This window comes from Lemur catta, chromosome 1, assembly GCF_020740605.2.
Source record: "Lemur catta isolate mLemCat1 chromosome 1, mLemCat1.pri, whole genome shotgun sequence".
NCBI lineage: Eukaryota > Metazoa > Chordata > Mammalia > Primates > Lemuridae > Lemur > Lemur catta.
The window spans coordinates 104,937,037-104,964,168 of record NC_059128.1 but is presented as its reverse complement, the minus strand read 5'-3'; the positions used below and the strand labels follow the sequence as shown (position 1 = coordinate 104,964,168).

The 27,132-nt window shown below is 39.9% G+C and overlaps 1 protein-coding gene across 2 annotated transcripts; it reads right to left on the bottom strand.

The window, feature by feature from the left end:
- Positions 1–617: 617 nt before the first annotated feature.
- TSPAN3 (tetraspanin 3) lies at positions 618–27,132 on the bottom strand. Of its 2 annotated transcripts, none has more exons than XM_045532752.1 (7): positions 26,783–27,132; positions 11,660–11,851; positions 11,349–11,423; positions 9,511–9,612; positions 8,681–8,833; positions 8,290–8,373; positions 618–1,526 (listed from the first exon to the last, which is right to left on the bottom strand). In XM_045532752.1, exons 1-7 carry the CDS (start codon positions 26,843–26,845, stop codon positions 1,434–1,436), a joined length of 762 nt encoding a protein of 253 aa, XP_045388708.1. In that variant the 5' UTR covers positions 26,846–27,132; the 3' UTR covers positions 618–1,433. The 2 variants fall into 2 exon arrangements, with proteins under 2 accessions (XP_045388708.1, XP_045388714.1); XM_045532758.1 differs by lacking the exon at positions 26,783–27,132 and adding an exon at positions 26,110–26,461.

The following is a 27,132-nucleotide window of genomic DNA, read 5'->3' as shown; positions in this document are numbered from 1 at the left end:
GGTCTGCTTCACCGCCATGTTCAAACCCTTTAATGGCTGTTTCCATCTGCAAGGCAAGTCTGACCTCCACAGGGTGTCCTATAAGACACTAGAGAACCTGAGCTTTGCCACTTCTCCAACTTCTCTTCCCAGCCTTGTATTTCAAGCTCCAGGCACAATGAGCTCCTTGTAGCTCCCTGTCCACACAAACATTTCATACTCCTGTGTGTTCTCTCCAACAAAGCCCATCCAGCGTTCAGCCTTGGGCATCTCCTCCAGGAAGTCATTCTTGACCTCTCTGGGCTCCTCCTCTTTTATTACTACCATCACTGCACTGTACGAAAACCATCTACTCCTACACATGTCTCCTACACTAGGACTCCAAACTCCCTAAAGACAAGGACAGCTTAATCCACCACATCCCCAGTTCCTTGTACACAGCAGATGCTCCATATCTGTGGAATATACTGGACTGCAAAGCATCTGTGATTTTTTGAATACCAAGGCCTTTAGTATTTGGCAACAGCTATAATGAAAACACGTGTAAATCATAATGAACTGTAGACAGCACCAACATAGAAAACATTATACTGCTGCTCTGGAGTTGAAATATTCCCAAAATAATTAAAAACTACATGTTGAGGGCTGATACAGAGTTTATTGAATTAGATTTTTCTATTTACAACTGAGATCACATCTACATACTATTTTGCTAGTCTATATGGGTACATTATTTCTAACAAGTTTGACTTAGGAAGAATGGGCTCAATCACACAAAAACGCACTCACACACTCACACTAATTGTTTTAAAACGGTACTGCATACATTATACTCCTTCTATAAAGCCAGCTTTGATTAAAAACCACTAGTTTCAAATATCAGTCTCTGATTTTGAAGATGAACCAAGATATATACCATATGATTCTAAAATCTATTTTAGCCATTTTGTACAGTTGCTATCTTATTGGACTAGAGTATATATTTTTTAAAAGGACACTGATGGGGGCGCCATCTGGTGTTAACTTTAACCAGATAGTTGGCTTCCTCCCTCTCCCCACAAAAACCTTTGGCCAAGAGTTCTCCATTGTGAAGACTGAAAGGACCTGGTGATACTTCAACATAAGCCCCATTACTGCTTGGATGTAACAGAAGTAGGCCCGCGTCCTCCTTTAATTCTACCACACTACATAACTCACAATTGGTTCTGAAATTAGAACATTTACCATCATACTTAAAAACTTAGGGGCATGAAGAGTCAGCTAGAACAAGGGAAAAGAAAGTCATGGGGGGGGGGTAGGTAAGTAGGTAGGTACATGAAAAGCCAAGCTGCGCTATCCAACACCAGTGCACGTGTGCTTTAACTAAATGAACTCAGGAGGCCAACAGCAGCAGACCTGCTCGATTCACCTTCCAAATCAGAACAAGACTAAAGAGCTCAGGCTTGAGTGTTCCACTATGCATAGGTTCCGCCAGTGATGAGGAGCTCATAAGCAGGATCTCTACTCCTTCTGCACAGCACGATGCACGCACACAGCATGCCCAGCAGCTGTTGGGAGAAAACAACAATGGGGGAACAGGCTGAAGACTTTTATGGCAAGTGTGCATTTCTTGGCTAGCAATGGAGCTGTTTCAAAGTTCAATAACCTCAAATCATCAAAAAGGCAATAAAAATGACAGAAGGAATTTCTTATGATGACATTATTTTTTAAGGAATTATCTGGGCACTAAGCTTCGGTTTCCCTGCCTTATACCAGGAAATCTTTGCAAACCCAGCAGAGGAGGCTCCCTTACTGCCACCTCCACTATCAATCTAGAGCAGTACTGTCCCAAAGAACTTTCTGCAATGATGGAAACATCCTACATCTGTGTTGTCAAATATGGTAGCCACTAGCCACATGCGGCTATTGAGCACTTGAAAGGTAGCTAGTGCAACTAAGGAATTGCATGCTTTATTTTATTTACATTAAATTTAGACACATGTGGCTAGTGGCTACCATACCAGACAGTGAAGGTCCAGGGAGCGGAATGATTAAGACTATGTGTGTTTGATGGTGGTCTTTTCAGTCATCTGGATTTGGAGAAAGAGGTTTTATAACAATCCACAAAATTCAGTACATGAATAGCCCTATTGTGGAAAACCAATCCTGAAGCCAAAAAATACACTTTGAAGGTTTTTGTTTCTTTCACATTTACTCTTTTTGAAATCCAGGTTTGGTTCTGTGCTATTACATACATATTACTTTTTAAAGGTCACTCTTCCTTCATCATTTTATTTTAATAAGTTCCTAATCCTTCTGTGGTAGCATTTTGGAATAGTAATGAAGTCATGCCATGTTATTTTGGGTATGTAAGAGGATTAATCTGGATTAAAGAGAAAATGATTCTAGAATTTTTGACCTACCATCTCACAAAATATAAACAGTAACCAAAATAAGAGTAAGTTAATTTGCTGTTCTAACTTCTCATTGACAGTGAAAGGCCTGTTATTTGATTTTAAAAGGCAAGGCCCTCTGCACATATGGGGTCAATCTAATTTCAGCAAAATGTACCCGGATCCATAAACAGACTCTCAAAGTTTGAAGTGGAAGATTAACTACCAATAAGACACACATACAAGAAGAGGATATCCTCAATCCAAATTCTCCATGGTATAAAGTCACATGCTTTAATTTCTGCCCTCAAATTGGCCTGTATTCTACCCATTCAGGATGTATGTGTTTGCTGCTCAAATCCATCAGTTTCATTACATCACCATTTGCTGAGTGCTTACTAGTGCAAAGCACCTTAAAGACATTTAAAAAATGCATATTGTTTACTAAATATCTTAAGCCCATTCAAGACATGTTTAGTACCTAATTCCTAGAGAAATACATTTCTGCTCACTGTACATCAAAATATTGTTAAAACAGCTATAAAATCAAACACAATTATGTTCCCAGGCAATGTTAAATCGAGCAATAAAAATGCAAAGCTCAGAAATTACTGATTTTCTATGGCAAAAAAAATCTCTCTTCTAACCCCAACCTCCTCACATTCCTTTCAGTTGGTTAACTTCTACTGAAAGAGTCAGCATTCTCAAAATGAGGTCTGAAATAAGTATTTCTTTTCTGATTCTTTTCTTTCAATTAAGTCAACTTGTATTGATTTAAAACAATTAAATAAGCTTGATAAAACGCTACTTGTGCCTGGGAATGAGTCTGTTTTAAGAACATTAAGCTCTACACAATAACTTCTTACCCTCACCCCTACGTATTGCAGGCTCATTTCCAAAGCTTTGCTATACTGAAATTTAACTCATTATTGAAATTTTCCAACAATAGACTTGGAAATATACAAATATTTTAGCTCCAATGTTATTTCTTGTAATGAAATGATGCCCTGCAACATTCAAGTCAGGAGAACTAACCTTCATTTAGCCCACTTAGTTATATTTCATACCCAGAACTGCAAAAACTGTAAAAAATGACAAGTGGTGATTTAAAAAACCTGATTTCCAAATTAAAATGTTCTATGATACACGTGTAGGTGGTGGTATGGGGAAACAGGCATTCTTATAAAAAAAGTAAGAATTCTTGCACATTAGAAATACCCTTTTCTGAGAAAAATTTGGAAATACCTATCAAGTTTCATCCATACATTCTGACCCCTCAATTTCATGGCTATAAATTGCCTTTCAACATGAATCCAGAGGATATTCACTACTTGCATTTTTGTAATAGCAAGACTTACATAAATGCTCATTAACGTCAATTAAAATATGCCCATAAAATGGAATACTATGCAGCTATGAAATAAAAAGGTAGGTCTATACCCAAAAGATACTAATTTGTTTTTAAGAAGCAAAGTACAAAAGGTTACAAACGATATGCTTCCATTTATATGACATTTTGAAATGACAAAATTTTAGAAATGGACAGATGATGGTTGCCAGGGTTTGGGGGGAACGAAGTGATACAGTTATGAGAGGGTAACAGGAGGCATCCGCGTGGTCTTGGAACTGTTCAATACCTTAACTGTGGTGGTGGATACAGAAACATACACAGGTCAAAAATTGTACAGAACTGAAGACACAGAAATGGGAAATCTCAGTAAGACTGGCAGACTCTAACTATGCCAATAGCCTGGTTGTGATATCATACTATAGTTCTACAAAATGTTACTGCTGAGGGAAGCTGGGCGAAGCACAGGAGGGATCTATCTCCCTGTACTGTTTCTTACAACTGCATGTGAATCTAAAATTAACTCAATTAAAACAAAAAGCTAGGTACAAAACTGCATCTTATTAGCTTCTATTTGCTTGCGTGTGCATGTGTGTGTGTGTATGTATATGCATATATGTGTGTGTATGTATATACACACACACACATATATATATGTTTGTATAAGTACAAACTACTTCTGGAAAGATATATGTGAAACTGATAGCAGTGGCTGCCTTTACAAAGGGGGCTCAAGAACTAGAATCAAGACTAAGAGGGAGGCTTACCTTTGACCAAATTTGTATCATTTTAAATCATTTGAAAAACATTTTATCAAATGGGTATTGTCAGTCTTAAAAAACTACCAAAAAGTTATCTATTGATTTTCCTCAAGTTAAAAAAAAAGTCTGAGGCCGGGCGAGGTGGCTCACGCCTGAAATCCTAGCACTCTGGGAGGCCGAGGTGGGTGGATCGTTTGAGCTCAGGAGTTCAAGACCAGCCTGAGCAAGAGCGAGACCTCATCTCTACTAAAAATAGAAAGAAATTATATGGACAACTAAAAATATACACAGAAAAAATTAGCTGGGCATGCCTGTAGTCCCAGCCACTTGGGAGGCTGAGGCAGAAAAAGATAGCTTGAGCCCAGGAGTCTGAGGTTGCTGTGAGCTAGGCTGACACCACGGCACTCTAGCCCGGTCAACAGAATGAGACTGTCTCAAAAATAAAAAATAAAAAAATAAAAAAATCTGAGCCACTCGAGAGTTAGCTTTTTATACTTTGGTTAAAGTTTTTAAGGAAGAATTGTTTGGAATTTTTAAAAAAGAGTGTCAGAATTAAGCCAGTCAATCTTAACTGCTATCTGGGGGTCTGACTCAAAGTGCTATTTATTTACATATTTTAACTTATTTTAATAAATAGCTGGTAATCAAAAAGGAAGAGGAAGGAAAAAGCAGTCTCAATCTCCTTCACAATTGGCACAAAGAAAAAGCAACGTGGCCTCGGGAAACAGTTCTCTATGCAAGTTTGTTTGCCCTTGATTACTAAATCTTGAGGACATGCCAGCTTCAAGGGATGCCAAAGAACTGACACTTCCCATTTTCCCCATATTGCCTTTGCAGAGAGCCTTGTCCACAGCAGATACTTAAGAGCTTGACATATCAAAACTCAGATGTTTGTCTATTACTATGATCATACCCTTTAAATGTAAAATTCATAATTGATCATTTGTTAATTTAACAGGCTGGCTACTCTCAAAGCAGTAAAACATCTTGCTGATTAATAAGGCATATAGCAAAATTTTAAAACCTTCGTTCTCTTATATTCAAAAATCCTATCATAATAACCAACTAGTATTTTTCAGATTTTTCTTTTTTGATCATTTTGGTTCTACCCAAACACAGATTATTTAACTAGAGCAAAGATCACCAAACATTTTCTTAAAGGGCTAAATATTTCAGGCTTTGCAAACAAGGAGACAAAATTCAGTCTCTATAGTAACTACTCAACTCTGCCATTTTATCTCTGTATTTTATCCAGCTGAAGTGTTAATTAATTGCCAGGTTTTCTAACAGAATTTAGGGATTTAATCTTCTGAGTATCTTAATTTTTAGATATGTAATTGGAGGCAGAGTACAAGTAGAGCCAGGGTTCAAGCTTTAGTTTTGTCACTCTCTGTGTGATGGTTACACGTCATATTATCCTTGCTCCCCTAAATTTTGCAGCAAAACAAAGGGGATAGGGACTGGAGAATCCCCAAGCATCTCTCTATCTCTAAATTTCAGTATCAGGATTGATGTACAAGCACAAAATCTCACTGATCTTTCCATTATTTCTGCCTTTGTTCAGGTTTTCCACACTCAGGGCACCGATCCACATAAGATTTTGAATACAAAAAGCTTAGAACATTTACAGGTACTCTTAAAAAACACATTACAGAAAATTCTTTTATTATTTGAAATGGATGTTTTTCTCTTAAAACCAACGTTTTTTAATTTTCAAAACCATTAGGCTTTGAGTCCAGGAAAGTTCTAAATCCCTAACTTAGACTTGCTGAATTGAAAATGTCAAATCATGACCGGGCACAGTGGCTCATGCCTGTAATCCTAGCACTCTGGGAGGCTGAGGCGGGAGGATCACTTGAGTTCAGGAGTTCAAGACCAGCCTGAACAAGAGTGAGACCCCGTCTCTACTAAAAACAGAAAAATTAGCCAGGCATGGTGGCGCATGCCTGTAGTCCCAGCTACTCAGGAGGCTGAGGCAACAGGATGGCTTGAGCCCAGAAGTTTGAGGTTGCAGTGAGCTATGATGACGCCACTGTACTCTACCCAGGGTGAGAGACCAGGACTCTGTCTCAAAAAAAAAAAAAAAAAAAAAAAAGTCAAATCTTTATCAGATATTACTTAAAGTCAGGCTGATTTAAGTATAAAACTTAAGTATGGCAGGCATACTTAAAAGACTAGTTAAAATATTTATTAGTTCCCACTGAAATACATTTAAAGAGTAAATATCTGGAAGACATATAAGCTAGTTTATCTAGATGAGGGACGTAGCTAAAGTGACGATTTCCATCAGTCTTCTACATGCATGTTGCATATTTCATGACCTCAAGCACCATACATTTCCAGAGCTGTTCTGCTGCATGCTAACCCGTGCAGCTTTATTACCACATAAAATCGTTAAGAATGCACAGATCAGAATTCTACTTAAGAAAAGAGACCTCTCTCATATTTCATTATTTTTAGCTAAATGAATATGTTTGCATAGATAATCAAAACATGAAACATATCCCTCCTTATCACCAGATTACTGCTATGTTGAGCCACAAAGTAAATGCTTAGAAGGGCAAAGACCATGGCAAATAAAGAGCTAGGCTTTTTAATGAATCATTTCAAGGCTGTTTAAATACCAGCAAAGTAAATAATTACCCTTTTGCCATTTTAAAAGGCACTTCCCATTAACACACTAGCTTCTGTTCAAGTATACAAAGAACAGGCAATCCAAGCAATTTACATTTAAACTAGTAATTACATTAGTTTTATCTAACAATTATAAGATATCTACACTTTCTTAAAATAGATTCCCTAGGCCTGAAGCTTATTTCAAGAACTAAAAGAATACTCTGAGAACTAGATCTGATGCAAAGGATTTCCAATCATTTTCAAATAGCTATTCTCAGTTGTAAGACTCCTCTAAGGCATTCCCCTAACAGAATTTATATGATATACTGTATACACCTGAGAAACTAGGAATGTGGAATAGCTGTGCTGGGTGAGAAAATGGCCATCTTCCTTATTTAATTGTTTTTAGGTGGGGGTGAAGGATGAGTGTGTGGTATTTTTAGGCAGTGAGGAGCTGGGAGCAGATAAAGTGATTAAGCACTTACCAGCTACTTTGCACAAACTAGCTTGAACTAGCACAAACTAGGGAAGAAGACGACTATTTTCACTGGTAGGAGTTGGGAAAACAGGTCCCCTCAGCTACCAATAATGGCACAGCACACTTCCGTATATACCAAGTGATGTCACAGACTCCTTGATGGTTGTCAGTCTAAAATATTATAACTAAGTCCACAAATACAGAAGAGGCTAGAACCTCAGTTTTTACTGGAAGGCCTTTTCTAAAGAGCAATAAAATTGTTCCTCTTAGTGTAAGACACTAATGTTGTAGTACCAGTTGTTGATCTAGCTATATGAATATATAAAACCCTCAAGGACAGAAAAACAACAACTAGAAGGAGAATGGTACATAAAAAGATTGAAATATAGCTTTCCATTTCCAAACAGAAATAAAGCAGTACAATTTTTAAAAGTTCTATTAAAATATCTCCCAAGATACTACAACAGTTTGTTTATATTAATATTTTGAGCAGGTTGCCCACTAATCGAGGCAAGAAAATAAGGCAAAGAGTCCCCTCTGGTTTCTTTAGACCATTCTGGGTCTAAGTCTAGAGAAAAGAAATGGAAGATGTTGGAAACCAGTGGCTAAACCTCAATCTCTTCCGAGTTACCTACACATACAAAGATTCGCCATACTTAGTGATTAAAACCAGTCAGGGCTGACCTCAGAGAACCAACTCATTCTGGTAACAACTCCTTGGCTAGCTATGCTTACCTGAATAGCCGCAAACGCCAGTGCTGCCCAGATAACATGCATCATGATTTCTTGCAGCTTCTTCACAACTAGAGCCTCACACCCCTGTAACAAACATACAGTCATCCTCACTAGAAATGTTTTTTTAAAGTGAAAACTTCAGAATCACAGATTAGTGCTCATTGACAGAAATGAAAATGACAGAAACTGAAAAAGGGAAAAAAGATTACATGGTTAGAATAACTTACAGAGATGTAATTACAGCAAAAGATAGTACCTTTTAAAATAACTCACAGTAAAACAAAATGGCATTCAAGACAAGCAAAAGCAGGTAGAAAAGAAGTTCCAGGCGGTGGTAAGACAGTGAGAACCAGGTCTCATGGTACACTCAAGTTTTGGCCAAAAGACTCACCTCAGCATAGAGGTCAGCGGGGTGGGCCAGACTGCCATTACAGCTGCTGGCCGTCTCTCTGCAGCAGCTAAGAGGGACACTCTGGTTTTTGGTTTCTTTAAACCAATCTGTATTTTCCCAGTCTGAGTAATTGTGAATTCCACAACAGTGCAGCTAGAGGAGTAGAGAAAAGATGGCTGAATTTTAGGGTTCCACACAATATAAAGCTTTCAGATAAGCTACTCTAGACCAGTGATGTCCAACAGAACTTCCTACAACGATGGAAGGTCTGCATGGTCCAACAGGGTGGCTACGAGCCATATGAAGCTCTACTGAGCACTTAAATTGTGGCCAGTGTGACGAAGGAATTGGATTTTTAACTTAAATTTAAATAGCCAGACATGGTTATAGTGGTTCTAGAATCTTTACATAAAAAGCACATTGCCTATAAGGGGTAGTTTCAGCTAGGGAACATCTTCATACCTTACATGTTAAATATCTGGTTCCAAGTTAAATATTACTTTCAATGACAAAGTGTTTAAAATATTTGTCTGAAATGTCTGGGATTTGCTTTAAGACAACTGAGCAAAAAATATGGGGGGTTAGTAAATAAAACAAAATTGACAAAAAGTTTATAATTTTTCAGGCAGGGTTATGGGTACAAAGATCGGGCTAGATGATGCTGAAATAAACTTGTCAAGTGTGAAGAGTGTGGAAAAATATTGGACACACCAGGAAGATAACCATGGCTGTGAAGGTACACGGCTAATTTACACAGTAATACCAGTTAGTTTAACGCTGACCCAATAGTGATTGGTCTTCAAAACCAAATTTGCCTCAGGAAAGCTCACCTGTCTCTGTACATAGTCAATAGCCCGGCTGGCAGCATCAGGGTTGGTTCCATTGTAGGTCTTATACACTTTCTGAATGCTGCGATCAACCTCATTTTCCACCTGAACCAAAACAAAGAATTCAGTCCCTCAAAAATACTGGTAAAAGTAACGTTGGTTGAGGCTCCAGCTAAAGTATGTAAATGTTTGCAGATTGTCAGATCTCTGTGAATTTCTTATAAGAAAAAAGTTTTCTCCCTTCCTGCTTTCATACAGATTCAAAGTGCCAGGTAAAAATTCAGACATATTATATCACACAGATTAAAGCATTCAAAGAGAAGATTGTGTGCAAGATGGCAGGCTAACAATGTATTCAAAAGAGAGAAAGAAGTTGAACCTTGAGACAGATGTCCTAAATTATAAATGGATACCTTCCTTTTTCAAATAAGTTTTCAATATGTTTCTCAGAAGACCTACTCATTTTCCTTTCCTAAATTAGTTATAAACAAAACAACTCTGAAGTCCCTATAAGATACTTTTGGGACAAATATCAACATTATTTCCATTTTATTTATTCAGTGTTTAGAGTTAGCTAAATGTGCAAAAGTAATCAGCAGGTTAGAAAAAAAATCAGTCCTTAAAAGTGGCGCTTTACGAAAAAGCTGCTGTTCAATGTATGTCAAAGAGGAGATAGGAAATAAACTTCCTAACTTATAACAGTGATGTGATAAGACTATAAAATTGATAACCAGAGCATAGGTAGGGACACAATCCATTGCATTTTTTAGGCATAGTTGTATGGTGCCTTACATATCAATGGTTTGAATATGAAGTTAAAAGACCAAGCTTTTGACTTAAAACTATTGAGTTATAATGAAAATGATTCTATAGAGTATATCTTTATCATGGCTCTAACATTACACCCAAATTAATTAATTTAGAACAGCTTAAATGGTACTATGGGTGGAAAGCAAAATCAGGCAAAACAGAGAGGAAGGAAACGGGAAAGAAAAGAAGAGGGAATGACTAAAAAAGAGAAAGGGGTAGGAAGGGAGTGCTGGCAACAGCTGCTTTGGCATTCTAAGTTGACAGGACCCCTTGTTTCCCAGGACAGGTGTGGAAGGTAGAATCACAACAATATGTTTTTCTATGTCCAGGACCAAGGCATTTTTGAAAGAGGCAATGGAAAATGAAGTCCTCAGTTTAGTTCTTCTAAAACAAAAATCAGAAAATTTAGGCCGGGCGAGGTGACTCATGCCTGTAAATCCCAGCACTCTTGGAGGCCGAGGAGGCTGAGGTGAGAGGGTCCCTGAGCACAGGAGTTTGAGACCAGCCTGAGCAAGAGCCTCTACTAAAAATAGAAAAATTAGCCAGGCATTGTGGCGCACGCCTGTAGTCCCAGCTACTCAGGAAGCTGCGGTATGAGGATCACTTGAGCCCAGGAGTTTGAGGTTGCAGTGAGCTATGATGACACCACTGCACTCTACCTGGGGCAACAAAGCAAGACTCTGTCTCAAAAAAATAAATAAATAAAAATAAAAATCAGAAAATTTATATTCCTCCTATCCCCAACACAGGGACTCTACAGGCTGAGGAAATGTGAACAAACTTCTCAGCTGATTATTCATATGCAGCCATAAATACCTATAATCAACAATATAATTAAAACTGTTATATTAAATGAGACTAGAAGTCTTAATATGTAAATAATTGCTAATTAACTTTAGATACTTAAAGCACTGGCTAAACAAAAAAAGCAAAAGAAAATGTTGATTCTGATAAAACAAATTTGTTTGATTTCAATTGAAAAATGTAAATCACCCTTTAAAGCATTATGTGAATTACAGTAGACAACATACCTTTGCTCTGTAAACGTATCCTAAAACCACAACGACAACTTCGGTGACAAAAACCAAGAGTAGGATGATAACAAACTGTAAGAAAACATTGTGGAAAATTAAACACAAATGAAAAAAAAACTCTAAATACACCTGATAAAACAACAATTATCAGAGATAACGGCTAGAAGTTTAAGACAAGTGCTAAGTCTATTCCAATTATAAGAGCTAAAGAAACTACAGAATTCCACGTTCGATTCAAGAAGAGAGTAACAGATTAAATACTCCCAAACGTTCTGATGACACAGGCAGTCAGTGAAGTGCTAACTTACCGTGGCAAGTCCACAGCGACTCTCCCGGATTGTGGCACAGCAGCCAATTAACCCGATAATGAAAAGCAGGGCTCCTACAGCTATGATCACTACAGCGGGAATGAGAGTGTACACATCTTCAAAGAAGTGGTCATAGTCATCATAAGTGATGAAGACATAAGCTCCCACGTAGCATAAAATGCCAGCTGCCCCCTGCAGAAAACAAGGTCAGAGCATTGGTCTCTAAGCCATGCTGGTAAAATTATTTCCTACTATCATGTAGTAGGTTAAAATTCAATGAGTTCTCATCACTTTTAAATCTATTTGTAGACTTTTTGCAGTAAAGCTGAGAAGTCTATTTCATTATTAAGCACATTTCTTGACTACATAAAATTTAAAAATTTTCCAAAGTTTACCTACTTTTCAATAACTGATGGTTCAGCGAGGACCAAGAAACCATGGGTCAAAGAAATAACACAGATGACAACACCCCTCACACACACTCCCCGCAAAGGCTTATCTGTAGCCCAACTACATGCCCAGTACAGATCAGTGGGGTGGTGGGAGATCTCTGCTCACTGAAGCTGCTCTCAACAGATGGGGAAATTACGTACAACTGACAGCGCTGGGATTTGGACTCAGGCAATTTTACTCCAGAATCTGTACTTCTAAATCTCTACTCCCGTGGGGGAAAGAAAATATAATAACAACTAGTAAGCATGATACCTATTTCCAAAAAACTTATTCTAGAGACTGTGAAACAGTAAAAAGCCAGAGGGCTCAGTCACTAAAGAACATTCCACTTTGATCTCTTTGTTCTTGAGAATGGCACTTCTCAAACTTGATGTGACTAGGAATCTCCTGAGGGTCTTACTAAACTGCAGTTTCTTATTCAGTAGGTCTTGGGGGGGGGGCTGAGCATCTGTATTTCTAACAAGCTCCTATGTGCTGCTGATGCAGCTGGTTCTTGGAGCACAGTCTGAGTAACAAGGCGCTAGAGACGTAAAGGGAAAGAGAATGCGGAAAGTCATGGAACAGGTATTCCTTATTTCAGCTGCTGCTCCAGGCACCCTTCTCTAGCTGCAGAGTTTGACACACATTTTCTATCATTGTCAGTTTTGCTATTATTGGGTACCAGCTCTGTGCTGACAGCCCAGTGCCATTAGCTCATATGCAAATAAGCAAGTGCAGTGTCAGATTAACTGTTACAACATTTTAGTTTAATGAGTTATCATTTATAGAACCCTTTGAAACTTTCAGAGGAAAAGAATTATTTCACCATCCTTTAAAAATTGACATATAAATCATCTTCAAACTAGAAAACAGACTCCACAATGGTAGTGGAAATATCATTAACTCCTCTGAACCTGAAAACTCAGTTCATTTCCTAAGTCTACAAAATCCAGTAAACCTGGGCTTCTTCAGTCTATTTTCTTATACTAGGATATTATAATCACTGTCAAATCAGAAAGAAAAAAACTCCATTTATGTAAAGTTGGGAAAGTAACTTGATTATTTTTTTTTATAACACAGACTTTTTAAAATGAGAAGACAACCAGAATAATGAAGACAATTTTAAAAAACATATATTGTTGTGAAACTCTCGTCCTCTGGCTTCTGAGAGGCCCCACTGTTGGTTTTCTTCCTTTTTCCATAGCTGCGCACTGTCTCATTCTCTTTATGGACTCTTCTTTACCAGACTCGGAATTGTTAGTGATCTCCAGGCTTCTATCTTTGGCCTCATTCTTTACTCATTCTCTGGGCTCTCCTTGGGCTACGGCAGCCATGGCTTCACTAGTCCCCGTAGCTCACTGCCTGAGCTAATAATATCATCTCAAACCTACATATTTCCATCTGCTTTCCTGCTCACACCATCTAATCTTCCCTTACATTCCTAGCATAGCAAAAGGCACAGACATCTCATTTTTCTAGTCACATACCTGAAAGTTACCCTATACTCTTTTCTTGTCCCACCCCTATATCCCATCAATCACCGAACTCCTTCAAGTTTACTGCCAAAACATTACTTGAATGCCTCAACTTCTCTTCAACTGTACCGCGGTGCTTCTGTCTTAATTTGGGCCTTATCATTGTTTACCCTAAATCATTTTTTTTTTGGCAGAAAAGGAAGCCATACAAAGCAATCACCCTAAATCTTACTTGCTGACTTTCCCTGCCCATTAATATGTTCTTTATATTACCAGGGTTATTTTTGTTAAAAATACAAACCAGATCAAGGCTTAGCCTTGCTTAAACTCAGGATGTGGAAAGTAAGCCTCCTGATGAACCAAGCTCGTCCTCCTTGCTTTTAAGCTCAAACTTCATTACCCTTCATACACCCCAAACAATATAAAACTATTATACGCAAACGTACCACATCTCTCACTTCTTTACCTCTGCTGTTCTATCTGGAATGTTCTCTCTTCATCTGCCTGGGAACTCATCGCTCTTTAAGATGCAGCTTAAATGTCACCCCTTCCTTTTGGAAGCCTTTCTTGACCATTTCAGGCTAGATTAGGTGCCCTTTGTCCACATACATATTGCCCTGTGCATAGCTCTAATAGAGCATTTATTAAAACTGTTGCAGTTATAACTATACATGTATGAATATCCCTTCAGGGCACAAATTGTACCCTACTGCCTTTCAGCCTTGTATCACCACCCATCACCTAAAACAGTGCTTGGCACATAGCAGGTATCTATTAAAATTTATCGAGTACACCTCATTGGATCCCTTCCCATGAAAACACCCTCTCATCTCTAACATAAGCTTTGCTTTGTATTTGCTTTGTTTCTCTTAGGCCCAATGTTTACAGTTTTTAATTCACCATTCAATTACGATTTGGAAACTTAATCCAGCTTACTGAATTCTGATGGCCATCACATCAAGAATACATTAGTTTAGAAATAGTTCTCTATCATAAATGTAATGCTGTACTTAAAGCAACCATGCCTGTTCAAAGGTCCTCAGAGGTCACCGACATATTTGCTTTTGGGGCATAGTGCTATGGAATGAAGGTGAGCATAGGAAAAGGAAAAGAGGAGACATAGATTAATTTTACTTTGGCTGCATTTATCATAGAAGTGTGTGGACTACTTAACGCTCTTTCCAAATACTACTTTTTCTTGACTACATGTGTGATATATATTCATACACAAGTATACAGACATACATTTTGCTAAAGTAAATAGTATCAATCCTCAAACTGAATTAAAAGCAATCCTAGGTCAGTTGCAGTGGCTCATGCCTATAACCTGAGCACTTTGTGAGGCCGAGGCAGGAGGATAGCTTGAGGCCAGGAGTTCAAGACCAGCCTGGGCAAAATATGGAAACCCTGTCTCTACAAAAAAAAAAAAAATTAAAAATTAGCTGGGTGTGGTGGTGCATACCTGTAGTCCCAGTTACGTGGGAGGCTAAGGCAAGAGGATTGCTTGAGCCCAGGCTGCAGTAAGCTATTGATGACGTCACCGCACTCTACCCAGGGAGAGAAGGAAGGAAGGAAGGAAAGAAGGAAGGAAGGAAAAGGAAGAAAAAAAAGGGAAGAAAGGAAGAAAGAAAAAGAAAAAAGAAGCAATCCTAAATACGACCTAATCAAACTTTGCCCAATTTGTTTTCACTAGTCATCTCTTTATCCTTTAGATTCTTAGCTCTTCTTACTCCAAAAGGCAAGTTTTAGCCTACATAAATTTGAATGAAAACAAGATAAAACTAAAGGATATATGTACTCAACAATTAATCTGAAGCATAGGGCACTGAAGAACTACTTGCATTTTACATATAAAATGATGAATTTTCAACCTAAAGAGATTCCTGAGACTCACAGTGCTACTTGGAAATGGGTCAAGTGAAATGCTTCCTGTGCTGCTACCCTTCCCCCAGACGGAGGCACTCGTCTGAAATTGAGACCGAAAGAAGGCAGAAAACAAACCACACCACAGACAACCAGACTTACAACAAATGCAATGGAGGAGATGCCATTTGCAAAGCTGCTGCTTCTTTCCTGGTAGACTCTAAAGCAGTTTCTTTTCCCAGGCTGCAAACCAGTCAATATCCAATTCAGGCAGCAAAGATGAGAACATAGTAGAGCTCTACTTGGCAACATACTGTGGGAAGCAACTTAGTTGTACACACAAAAGCGGAAACAGTACTGACTGCTGATACAAGACTATACAAATGGCCAGGTGAAGTGGTTAACACCTGTAATCCTTGCACTCTGGGAGGCCAAGGTGGGAGGATCCCTTGAGCTCAGGAGTTTGGGGCAAGCCTAAGCAAGAACAAGACCCTGTCTCTACTAAAAACAGAAAAATTAGTTGGGCATTGTGGCATGCACCTGTAGTCCCAGCTACTCAGGAGGCTGAGGCAGGAGGACCCCTTGAGCCCAGGAGTGTGAGGTTGCAGTGAGCTACGATGATGCCACTGCACTCTACCCAGGTGACAGAGTGAGACTGTGTCTCGCATGGGGGAGGGGGGAAGGAAATTGAACCTCACCTCCCCCACCTTAAAAAAAAAAAAGACTATATAAATCAAATTATGTGTAACTAGTGGCTGTGTTTCCTAAATTGAAAACAACTTCAAAATATTCTGCTTTTAATGAAATCTGTATACAGTGCTTCCAACTTAAGCCGTATAATAAACAATTTATGAAATGACACCAGTTACTCTGAAAATACAGAGTAGGTGTCCTAACAGGAGAAACAGTGGAGTCTGCACGGCAAATGGAGAGGAGGTTGCAAGTACCTCCTAACTAGTATGCGTGGGGACTTTCTAATGTAGAAGCTGTGGGTATTAGAAAAGCTGAACCAAAGGTGAGCTTGGTTAAATTCTTCTTCTGAAGCACTATGATGGGACTGGGATCCATCAAAGGAGCCGGGCTTTGCCAACAAAGCAGCTGCAAAGGGTGGAGGGGGAGAAGGAGAGGGGAGGAGGGAGGTGCAAAGAAGAGGAGATGAAATGTAGAACTTGGAAGCAGCTGAACTGCTTTAGTCACTGATGAGAAAATCTGAGCCTATAAGGAGGATTTGTGCCAGGACAGTATACTAAAAATATTCATCCCTTTTACAAAGAAGTGAAACGAAATTTAAAGGAAAGGCTGAGATCTGAAACTACAGAAAGAATAATTAAAAAAAAAATTCTTCTTTATCTTTTAATAAGCCTATGTTCTAAATTAAGTCACAGAATTTTAAAACTTTGAGAGCCTGTGCATTTCCATGACACCAAGCTGTTCTTCTAAAAAAAAAAATAAGGCTATCTTGTTATAAAATTTTGGAAGTATGTGAGTTCCAAAAATATGATACTTGACTTTATTCTTTTACTCTTCTACATATGCACTAATGTGGAATCTCTTAAAGTAAGAAATTCCATACTTACATAAGATTGCTTTTTCTATAGTTTAGAAGTTGGTTTTGGGGGGAGGTAATTTTCAAATTCTCTATAAAAGAAACATGAGCTAATAAAATGCTAAAAAACTACTAAATTCCTTCATTTCCATCAACCACAGTGTAACTTGCCATTGAAATTTGGCAATATTAAAAATGAAACAGACTTGTTACAAACTGGGAGATAAAGTAGCTCTGCCATCAAGTGTGTCTATATGGAAATTTAGAAATGCAAAGGCGACAGCATCCCACAGAACGTGTGGGTGAAGATGAAGCAAAGAACAGAAGTGATTTCCTACAGTGGTATGAAGCAGACATGGATGATTCATGTCTAGAACTGGCGAGAATCAGGACAATGTAACAATGAGGGACCATCTGGACTTCACTCAGCTAAAAGCACAGTGCCCGACAAGTTCCTGCTTGCCTGTGTGAACTGCTCCTTTGGAGGGATTTTTTACTTCAAAGAATCAACTGGTAAAGCAGAAGTGACTGGAATGCTGGGAGAAAGAAAAAAATAAGTCAAGAAGAGCAAGACAGGGCAAAAACTGTTGTGTACTCTGTAAGAAAGCATATTTTAAAAGCAGAGAGAGGGGAAAAATCTGCAGAAATCCATTTTATGGACACTTTTTTTTTAACATTTAATATGGAGTTTCTTGCACAGCCATATTTTTAATTTTAATTTTAATTTCTTTTTTTTTTGAGACAGAGTCTCACTCTGTTGTCCTGGATAGAGTGCTATGGCGTCAGCCTAGGTCACAGCAACCTCAAACTCCTGGGCTCAAGGGATCCTCCTGCCTCAGTCTCCCAAGTAGCTGGGACTACAGGCATATGCCACCATGCCCGGCTAATTTTTTCTATTTTTAGTTGTCCAGTTAATTTCTTTCTATTCTTAGTAGAGATGGGGTCTCCCTCTTGCTCGGGATGGTCTCGAACTCCTGACCTCAAGCGATTCTCCCGCCTCAGCCTCCCAGAGTGCTAGGATTATAGGTGTGAGCCACTGCACCCAGTCCATCTTAAATCTTTTAGCATTCTACTTACCATAATATTCTCTAGTCCAATCATGCTTTGTTTCAACTCTTACTCTGATAAAACAGTTCATGTCACTAAACACAATTACTCTTTTGCAAAATTCACTGCCCACATATTTCATTTATTCTATCAACTTTCAAGGAAAAGACTATTCCAAAGACTTCAAATCCTTTTTCAGAAATTAAAGCTATTCTTACCAAAATTTCTGAAGCTACTAAAGTATCATTTTCTACCTAACAAATTGGTCAATGATAAGGCTAAGCAGTATTCAAAGGCATGTGAGGGTACAGAGAGAAGGGCCTTTAGCCTGAAGGGAGTATAGATTAATACAGACAACCTTTTTGGAAAGCAATCTGGCAACACATACCCGCCTCAGCATTCGCACCTTTATATCTACTAATTCCACTTGCAGCAATCTATCCTTAAGGAAATAAGTTAGATGGAAACAAAGATATGTGTAGAAGGTATGTTCATCAAAATGTTTTAACAAAATTGTAATAGCAAAAGCAAAAGCAAAAGCCTTGGTATCCAGAGGTGTGCTTGCATTACAGCCCTGAAATACTTTGTAAAATCATAGTAATATGTTTGGGTGTGTTAGGGGAAAACCACACATGTATCACATAACAGACATTTTAAAAACAAACCAAAATGTTAATACTGATTGTGATTGTCTCTTGGTGGTAGAATTATGGGTGATGTTAGTTTTTTTTTTTTAAATACTTTTTTTTAGTGACTTCTTAGAAAAGCAAATTATTACTTGCATAATCAGAACAATATTTAAAATTATGTCTGAAATGGAGACTTTGCTATTCTTTCCCAAATGAATTCCTAGATCTGTCCTTAACCACCAACATAAAATAGGCATCTCTTCAACCCCAAATACTGTAGACACCTCTGCTGATCTCTCCCATGTATCACTTTTCTCAGGTCTATGTGGCTCTGACTCATCCTTTAGATATTTTCTGATTATCTAACACAATTCTGATTCTTTCAGTGCACATTATCCTCCTTTTTTCATACAGATCTCCTTTCAAGAAAACAAGTTTTAAAAAATCCTACTTGAATTGGATTTTTAAAGTTTTGACAATAAGCCACTTTTGCCATAGACATCACATCATTACTGCCATTATTCTTAAATGAGAAATATTTTAATCCTTTTAAACTGCTATTACTCTGAGGATATTCCAAAGGTCATGCTCCTCAATTCTGCTCTATTTTCACTTTTTCTATATTTGGTTTTTATAATCATTGTTTACCCAGCTTTACAAAGTTTGTTCAATTTAATCCAATTTATACCTACCAGTTGAAAGACCCAAAAGTTCAAGTGGCAAATGAAACTGGAGAACAACCAATTGCCATAGCCAAATTATTTTAACAGCATGAAAACTGATTATTTTCAGACTGCAGGACTCCAGGGGTCATCTGAGAAGCATCGAATTTAAACATGCATTTTGAGACCCTCATTGCTCCACCCTACTCTGAGAAAAGAGTCAGTTATAACTGTAGGAGCCTGGAGTACTTAACCTTTATAATACTAGAGTTTGTCCATGCTTGCGTTGTGTGTTTAATTTTAGTCACTAGTGGCAACAATGTAAAATACAATATGCCAACATTTATATAAACATCCTTTAGATTAAAAACAAATATATAAATCCAAATAATCTTTCTCATTTATTGACTCGGCCCAACTATTAAAAGGAAGGGGTAAGGAGAAGGGAGAAGAGACAATATTTTTCAAAGAAAACTTGAGACCATCCGTAAGTATGGTTTTTGGGAGAAACGTGCACCTAGAAATTAAATTCAATGAAGAGTCTGCCCCCTCTCCCCATTAGTTGTCAGATAGCAGGGACTATGTTTATACTCTTCATATTTCTCAGAAACAGGCATTTACTGAGTAAATGATTCTTAGGGTATACTTGTTTGGTGCAAGCACACATTTTATGGAATAAATTTTCTGTAAAAAAAATCATGGCTCGAACTGGAGCTTATAGAATAAAATTCATTAAAATATTTCAAAGCATGATAAATATCATACAAAGCTAATAAACAACTTATTCCTTAAACTGCAACTAAAGAGAGCTCTCCTGCTGATTCCAAGTTCTAAATATTAATAATTACTTGGGGCCACAAGGCTCTTGGTCAGTGGACAGATGACTAAGAATATACTAACACTGGAAATATTCATTTTCTTAACTGTCAAAGACAAATTAAAAAATACATTTCCTACTACGTACCATGACTTGCTTACTGACAAAGTAAACTTTTCTTCTAGACAATTGAAAAGCAATTATGAAAAAATTGTTAGCTGAAGGTGTGTTCCAATGACATATTCTTTGTCAGAGCAGTCATTCAGAGTAGGAGAAATACAGGAAGTAGAAAAACAAATTCCATGATGTCAGATAAAGGATCTGGTTTAAAAAGTATCATATTACCAACTCCAACGTGTAGGATGTGCTGGAAACACGAAGTATGCACAGGATTTGTGAAGAGGAAAAAAAACCCTTGAAATATTTCACTACAAATTTTTATTTCTTAAACAAAAGAATGAAGGTATACATGCAAGTGTATTCTTGCCTTAGGGCCTATCACCTGTTCCCGCAGTCTTGAATTCCTCCTTCTCTTCCAAATCGCCCCCAAATTGGCTCCTTATACTCCAGATTCTTTGCCAACCTAAAGCAGCCACCCAATCACTCTATCACATCACACTGTTTTAATTCCCTGCATAACACACCACTATTTGATATTTTTCTTCAATTGTCTTACTCCACCAGAAAGTATGTAAGAATGGGGATCTTCTCTTTTTCACCATTTATTGACAATATAAGCACAAAGCAGGTGCTCAAATATTGTTATATTTGTTTAACAAAGCAATTTTCCTTAATTGTATACATCACACAGGTAAGTGTGATAAGTTTTTTTAAGGTAGGGTGAATTTTACAAGTTACGTATGGCTTTCAAATATGATTTATATGTATATAGGGTATTTCATATGAGTGATTCATGATTAGTAAAGGTGCTACATTCCAAAGTTGTTTTTAAAGGCATTTATTTAAAAAGTGTTTTTGACTTTCTTGTGGTACTTTCCCCACTCTATAGGTGTTTCAGTCTTACTATCACCTCTCATGACAGATGAAAACGGCCTAAATAGATATTCAAGATTATGAATTCTACAAGCATGGACAAAGCTTTCTCTTACAGCCCCTGTAATACCTAAGGTAAATATAAGCAAAATAAATATTAGCCAATTAGTTTTTCTAGTAGGGTAGAAGAAGTAAAGGTAATTTGTATAACACAGGACTTGATTAAGTAATCAATTAACTTCTCAGAATGAAAACTGGATATTAGAAAGTACTGATTTATACTTATTTTAGATGAAGACTCCTGGGTCAGATCAATTTGACCTGCCAAATTAAAAAGGCTGCCTGGGCCGGGCACGGTGGCTCATGCCTGTAATCCTAGCACTCTGGGAGGCTGAGTTGGGAGGATCGCTTGAGGTCAGGAGTTCGAAACCAACCTGAGCAAGAGCGAGACCCAGTCTCTACCAAAAATAGAAAGATTAGCCGGGTACACTGGCATGTGCCTGTAATCCCAACTACTTGGGAGGCTGAGGCAGTAGGATAGCTTGAGCCCAGGAGTGTGAGGTTGCAGTGAGTTGTGATTGCGCCATGCCCTCTATCTCAGGCAACAGAATGAGACCCGGTCTCAAATAAATAAATAAATAAATAAAAATCCTGCCTGACCTTGGTAGTCTATAGAATACACTAATGACTACTTATCACAATAGCTTTCAAATTTTAGTCATTTACCTCAAACACTCCTAACCTTCTTCAATAAATTATCATGGGTCTAGCATTAATACACTTACATTTAAAGCAATACCACTCCATAAAAACGAAGAGACTGGGTACTTTATAAAGTAAAAGATTTTCTTTCTTTCTTTCTTTTTTTTTTTTTTTTGAGACAGAGTCTTACTCTGTTGCCCAGGCTAGAGTGCCGTGGCATCAGCCTAGCTCACAGCAACCTCAAACTCCTGAGCTCAAGCGATCCTCCTGCCTCAGCCTCCCAAGTAGCTGGGACTACAGGCATGTGCCACCATGCCCATTAATTTTTTCTGTATATATTTTTAGTTGTTCATATAATTTCTTTCTATTTTTAGTAGAGACAGGGTCTCGCTCTTGCTCAGGCTGGTCTCGAACTCCTGAGCTCAAACGATCCACCCGCCTCGGCCTCCCAGAGTGCCAGGATTACAGGTGTGAGCCACCCCGCCCGGCCGGGATTTTATTTCTTACAGCTATGGTGGTTAAGAAGTTTAAGGTTGGGTCGGTCTGACGCGGTAGTTCACGCCTGTAATCCTAGCCCTCTGGGAGGCTGAGGTGGGTGGATCGCTCGAGGTCAGGAGTTCGAGACCAGCCTGAGTGAGACCCTGTCTCTACTAAAAATAGAAAGAAATTATCTGGACAACTAAAAATATATACAGAAAAAATTAGCCAGGCATGGTGGCACATGCCTGTAGTCCCAGCTACTCGGGAGGCTGAGGCAGTAGGATCGCTTAAGCCCAGGAGTTTGAGGTTGCTGTGAGCTAGGCTGACGCCACGGCACTCACTCTAGCCCGGGCAACAAAGTGAGACTCTGTCTCAAAACAAACAAAAAGTTTAAGGTTGGGGGAGCTGTATCTGGTGAGGGCCTTCTTGCTGATAGGGGCTCTACAGAGTCCCAAGGTAGCACAGGCCATCACATGGTGAGGAGGTTGAGTATGCCACCAGTCCCTTCCCGTGACAATTTATTAATCAATTAATCCACGAATGGATTAATCCTGCAGTCCCCAACCCCCAGGTGGTGGACCAGTACCTGTCCGTGGCCTGTTAGGAACCAGGCCACACAGCAGGAGGTGAGTGTCAGTGAGTAAGCGAAGCTTCATCTGTACTTACAGCCACTCCACCCACTACCCCCACCACAGCTCTGTCCTATGAAAAAATTATCTTCCGCAAAACCGGTCCCTACTGCCAAAAAGATTGGGGACTGCTGGATTAATCCATTCATGAGGGCAGAGGCTTCATGCCCCAATCACCTCTTAAAGGCCCTACCTCTCAATTCTGCCACATTGGGGATTAAGCTTCAGCACGAGTTTTGGGAGGAACAAACATTCAAGCCATAACAGGAACTCTCTATTTTCCATTAAGACAACCTTCAGGATTTTAGAAATGATTGTTTCCCCTTTCAGTTTGTGCCTTTCCACAAAAACATTCTTAAACTGTATTGTTCAAAACTATCTATACCAAATTAACATTAACAATTTTGGGCCAGGTGCAGTGGCTCATGCCTGTAATCCTAGCACTCTGGGAGGCCGAGGCGGGTGGATCGTTTGAGCTCAGGAGTTCAAGACCAGCCTGAGCAAAAGCAAGATCCCGTCTCTACTAAAAAATGGAAAGAAATTATATGGACAGCTAAAAATATATATAGAAAAAAATTAGCCAGGCATGGTGGCACATGCCTGTAGTCCCAGCTACTCGGGAGGCTGAGGCAGGAGGATTGCTTGAGCCCAGGAGTTTGAGGTTGCTGTGAGCTAGGCTAACGCCACGGCACTCTAGCCCGGGCAACAAAGTGAGGCTCTGTCTCAAAAAAAAAAAAATTTTTTTGGCTGTCAGATCATTTAGTGTCTGAGTATTTCAGGTACATATCTATTTCCATATTGCAGCTCAATGAACTGTGAACTACCAAGTAAACCAGAAATCAAGATATAAGAAGGTGTAGTTTAAAGATCTTGCCAAAGCAGACCTTGGTGTGGTGGCTCCGCCTCTAATCCTAACACTCTGAGAGGCCAAGGCAGGAGGACTGCTTGAGGCCAGGAGTTAGAGACCAGCCTGAGCAAGAGCGAGATCCCCATCTCTACAAAAAATAGAAAAAATTAGTCGGGTATGGGAGGCTGAGGTAGGAGAATCACTTGAGCCCAGGAGTTTGAGCTTGCCGTGAGCTATGATGATGCCACAGTAGTCTAGTCGAGGTGACGGAGCAAGACTCTGCCTCAAAAAAAAAAAAAATAGTACTGCTAAAGTAATTAAACTTTATCACTTATCAACAATCAACCATTACCACTGGATAGTGAAAAGCCAGTGCAACAAAGTCTTTATTTACTAAAGTTGCCCAAGGGTACCCAGATAAACTTTTGATATGCTCTATGTAGAGAATGTTTCTTCTTATATCTCAAGGCATAAAAAAGGGGAGGGGTCGAATACACTTACTAGAATTGAAGAATACATAACAAATTCCCAGAAGAACCTGTTAACATTTTTTAATGTACTTACTTCCTCATAATGACTTAATTTTTTAAACAAACAACTTTAAATACTGGCACAATTTCTAATTTTAACAAAGTTAAAATCAGTATGTTTTAGAGAAGTGATTCTAACACAGCCTAACAAGTTCCTTCCTCTTTTCAAATCTTTGAAATCACACCTTGCTCTAACACCCAGGCTCTAGAGTATGGGACAACCTGTGTTTGAACACGGGCTCTACCACACCTTGAGTGTGCTGCTTTAACTCAGTAAACCTCAATGCCCTCATCTGTAAAATAAGCATAGTAATACACCCTGCCAGATGGGGTTGCTGTGAGGATACTTCATATACTTAGCACAGTGCCTGGTAAGCACTCAATGGTAGTTATCATTACCATCATCACCAGCTTCCAATAGTTTGTCCATAAACTAATAAATTGTTGGGAGATACACCTAATACTGTTTTCTCATTAGTTATGTTGCACTAGGGCACAATTTTTTTCTTCTGCATGTCTATTTAACTTCCTTATCACAGCTTACAAAAACTTTACCATCCTGCTAACCCAGATAAAGGTATTTTTACTAAACAGTATGACTTCAGTATTGGCAACAACACATTATGAAGTTCAAAATAACTTTCTTCACTGGAGTAATAGTACACATCTTATACAATATCCAGAGATTACTGAGCAATCACTTAGAATGAACTAATATATTCAAGTAAAAAAAATTCCTGATTTAAAGAAAATGGTTGCTGAATTTCCAATATTTTGTTACATTAACAATTCTAGTCCTTGAGCTTGAATAGCCTAGAATTCACCCAATACATATTATTCAAAAGCCAATAGTTATGCTCATAGATCACAGGGACTGTAAAGGATACAGAGCCATGCCTCTACCTCTTAAGTATCTTACTATCTAATAAAGTGTTCTCATTTGGGGATCCCTGAAAATTGTTTTTCCTTTTAAAAAGGCCTGTAACTCAAAGTACAAGTAACATTGCTCTAATTAGACAAGAAATCATGGAAATCCCAACGTCACGTGGGTGATTTTGAACAGGTCCTACCTCCCAGTCAGGACTCTTTCCCTCACACCATAAACATCCTCAAATATTCTGAGGCAACACAAGTGTGTAGCAAATGCCTTTTTATACATAACCATCCTCTTATGCTACAGCTGTCAGATATGAAAAGTTCCACCCCTTGTTGGGGGAAAGGGGAGAAGGAAGGAAAGGATTCTTTCCAGAACAGGTGTGTGTGTGTGTGGGAGGAAAGAACCATATGGGGATCAGTGAGGATGGAGAGGAGAATGTACAAAAGTATAGTTAATGGGAATGTTCAAGGAGTGTTCTGAGAACAGTGAACAGAGAACACTATTCAGGGCAAGCAAGTGTTTAAGGAAATGACAGGTCGAGGGAGGAAAGGTGACTTGGGACCAGACTGAGGACTTCAGATGCAATACCAGATGAAGGAGGTTGAATTATGCTACTGCTGAAACTTTCGTTTTTGTTTTTTTACATAAAACAAAGTGTGATGGAGAAAATGCTTTAAAAGATTTATCCTGGTGCAAGGTCCAAACAGACTGGAGGGTGCAGAGACTGATAGGAACACAGGTTATTATAAAAGTGAGATAAGGACCTGAACTAAGATGGAATGGTTCTGAACACTCCCTTCTCTGGGGTGTGCCCCCCAAAATTCATAAGCCATCTTTTATTCAAAGTGAACTCATCACTTTAAAAATCTTGTCAATATTTCAATCATATTTAACCAAGGTTTATAACCTCAGGCTACTCACTCTCATGACTGATTTTCCTAGTCAAAGGATTACTTGGCTTCTCGAGTTGAAATCCTTCAGTTTTCTGGTGACCAGCCAACCAGTTCTCCATACACCAAGACCTCTAAGTCAGGAACTCTCGCCCCTGACCCGTAGCGTCCCCGAATATCCGCACTGCTTGCCTGCACACCTCGAGGCTGCCACCGGGTCTTCGGGGCCCCTGACAAAGAAAGCGGAGCCTACCCCTTTGGGGAATATCCTATTTCAAGCCTGCTGTCCTGAAAGAACCTGCAGGGAGAGCTCTCCGTCCAGCAGGCGACTCCAGCGGGAGAGATGGGAGGCTCGGCCCAGCCACTCAACCCGGAGGCCCTGGCGCGGAGCCAGCCGGCCCGGGTGTCGGGCCGAGCGCGGAGGCCGCCGGCTGCAGCCACGAAAAGGAACCGAGGACCTCCCTCCACCGTCCTGTCCTCCGTGCCCGGGGCCTTCGCCAGGGCCTGGGAGGGACCTCGCGAAGCGGCCTCCGGGCCCGGGCCCTCCGCACGCCTCAGCCGCGGGGCCCCGGCCAGAACCCCTCCCGCCGCCGCGGCTCCCGCAGCGCCTGCCAGGCCCAGCCCCGGCCCCGCGGGCGCCTCAGCCGAGGCCTCGCCCGCCCACCGGGCCCCGCTCCGCCCGCCCGCCCGCCGGCCCCGCTCACCCAGAAGATGAGGTTGAGGAAGACCAGCACGGTCTTGGAGGAGGTGATGCCGCACTGGCCCATGGCGCCGGATGCCCGCGGAGGCCCTGCTCGGCGAGCGGCGCTGCGCTCACCGAGCGAGGCGGCAATGGCGGCGGCGGCGCTTCCCTCTGGGAACTGCGCCGCCTGCGTGGCCGTCCCGCAGACCCCGGCGCCGCCGCGCAGCCCCGACCCCAGCAAGCACCTCGCTCCTGCGCGCCGCCGCCGCCGCCGCCGCCCCCGGCCCGGCCGCGCGCAGCTCCCTGGCAACCGAGTTCCGCCTCCCGCGGCCGCGGCGGCCGCTTCAGCCAATCACGCCACGGAGGCCGCAG

What these genes read in the sequence shown, in the direction of transcription:
- TSPAN3 (XM_045532752.1), bottom strand. Translation starts at nt 26,845, where the DNA reads ATGGGCCAGTGCGGCATCACCTCCTCCAAGACCGTGCTGGTCTTCCTC. An exon ending in TTGACTATGTACAGAGACAG is followed by an intron (nt 8,834 to 9,510) that starts GTGAGCTTTCCT and finishes CTACTCCTCTAG; the next exon opens with CTGCACTGTTGTGGAATTCA. An exon ending in CCGCTGACCTCTATGCTGAG is followed by an intron (nt 8,374 to 8,680) that starts GTGAGTCTTTTG and finishes TGTTTGTTACAG; the next exon opens with GGGTGTGAGGCTCTAGTTGT.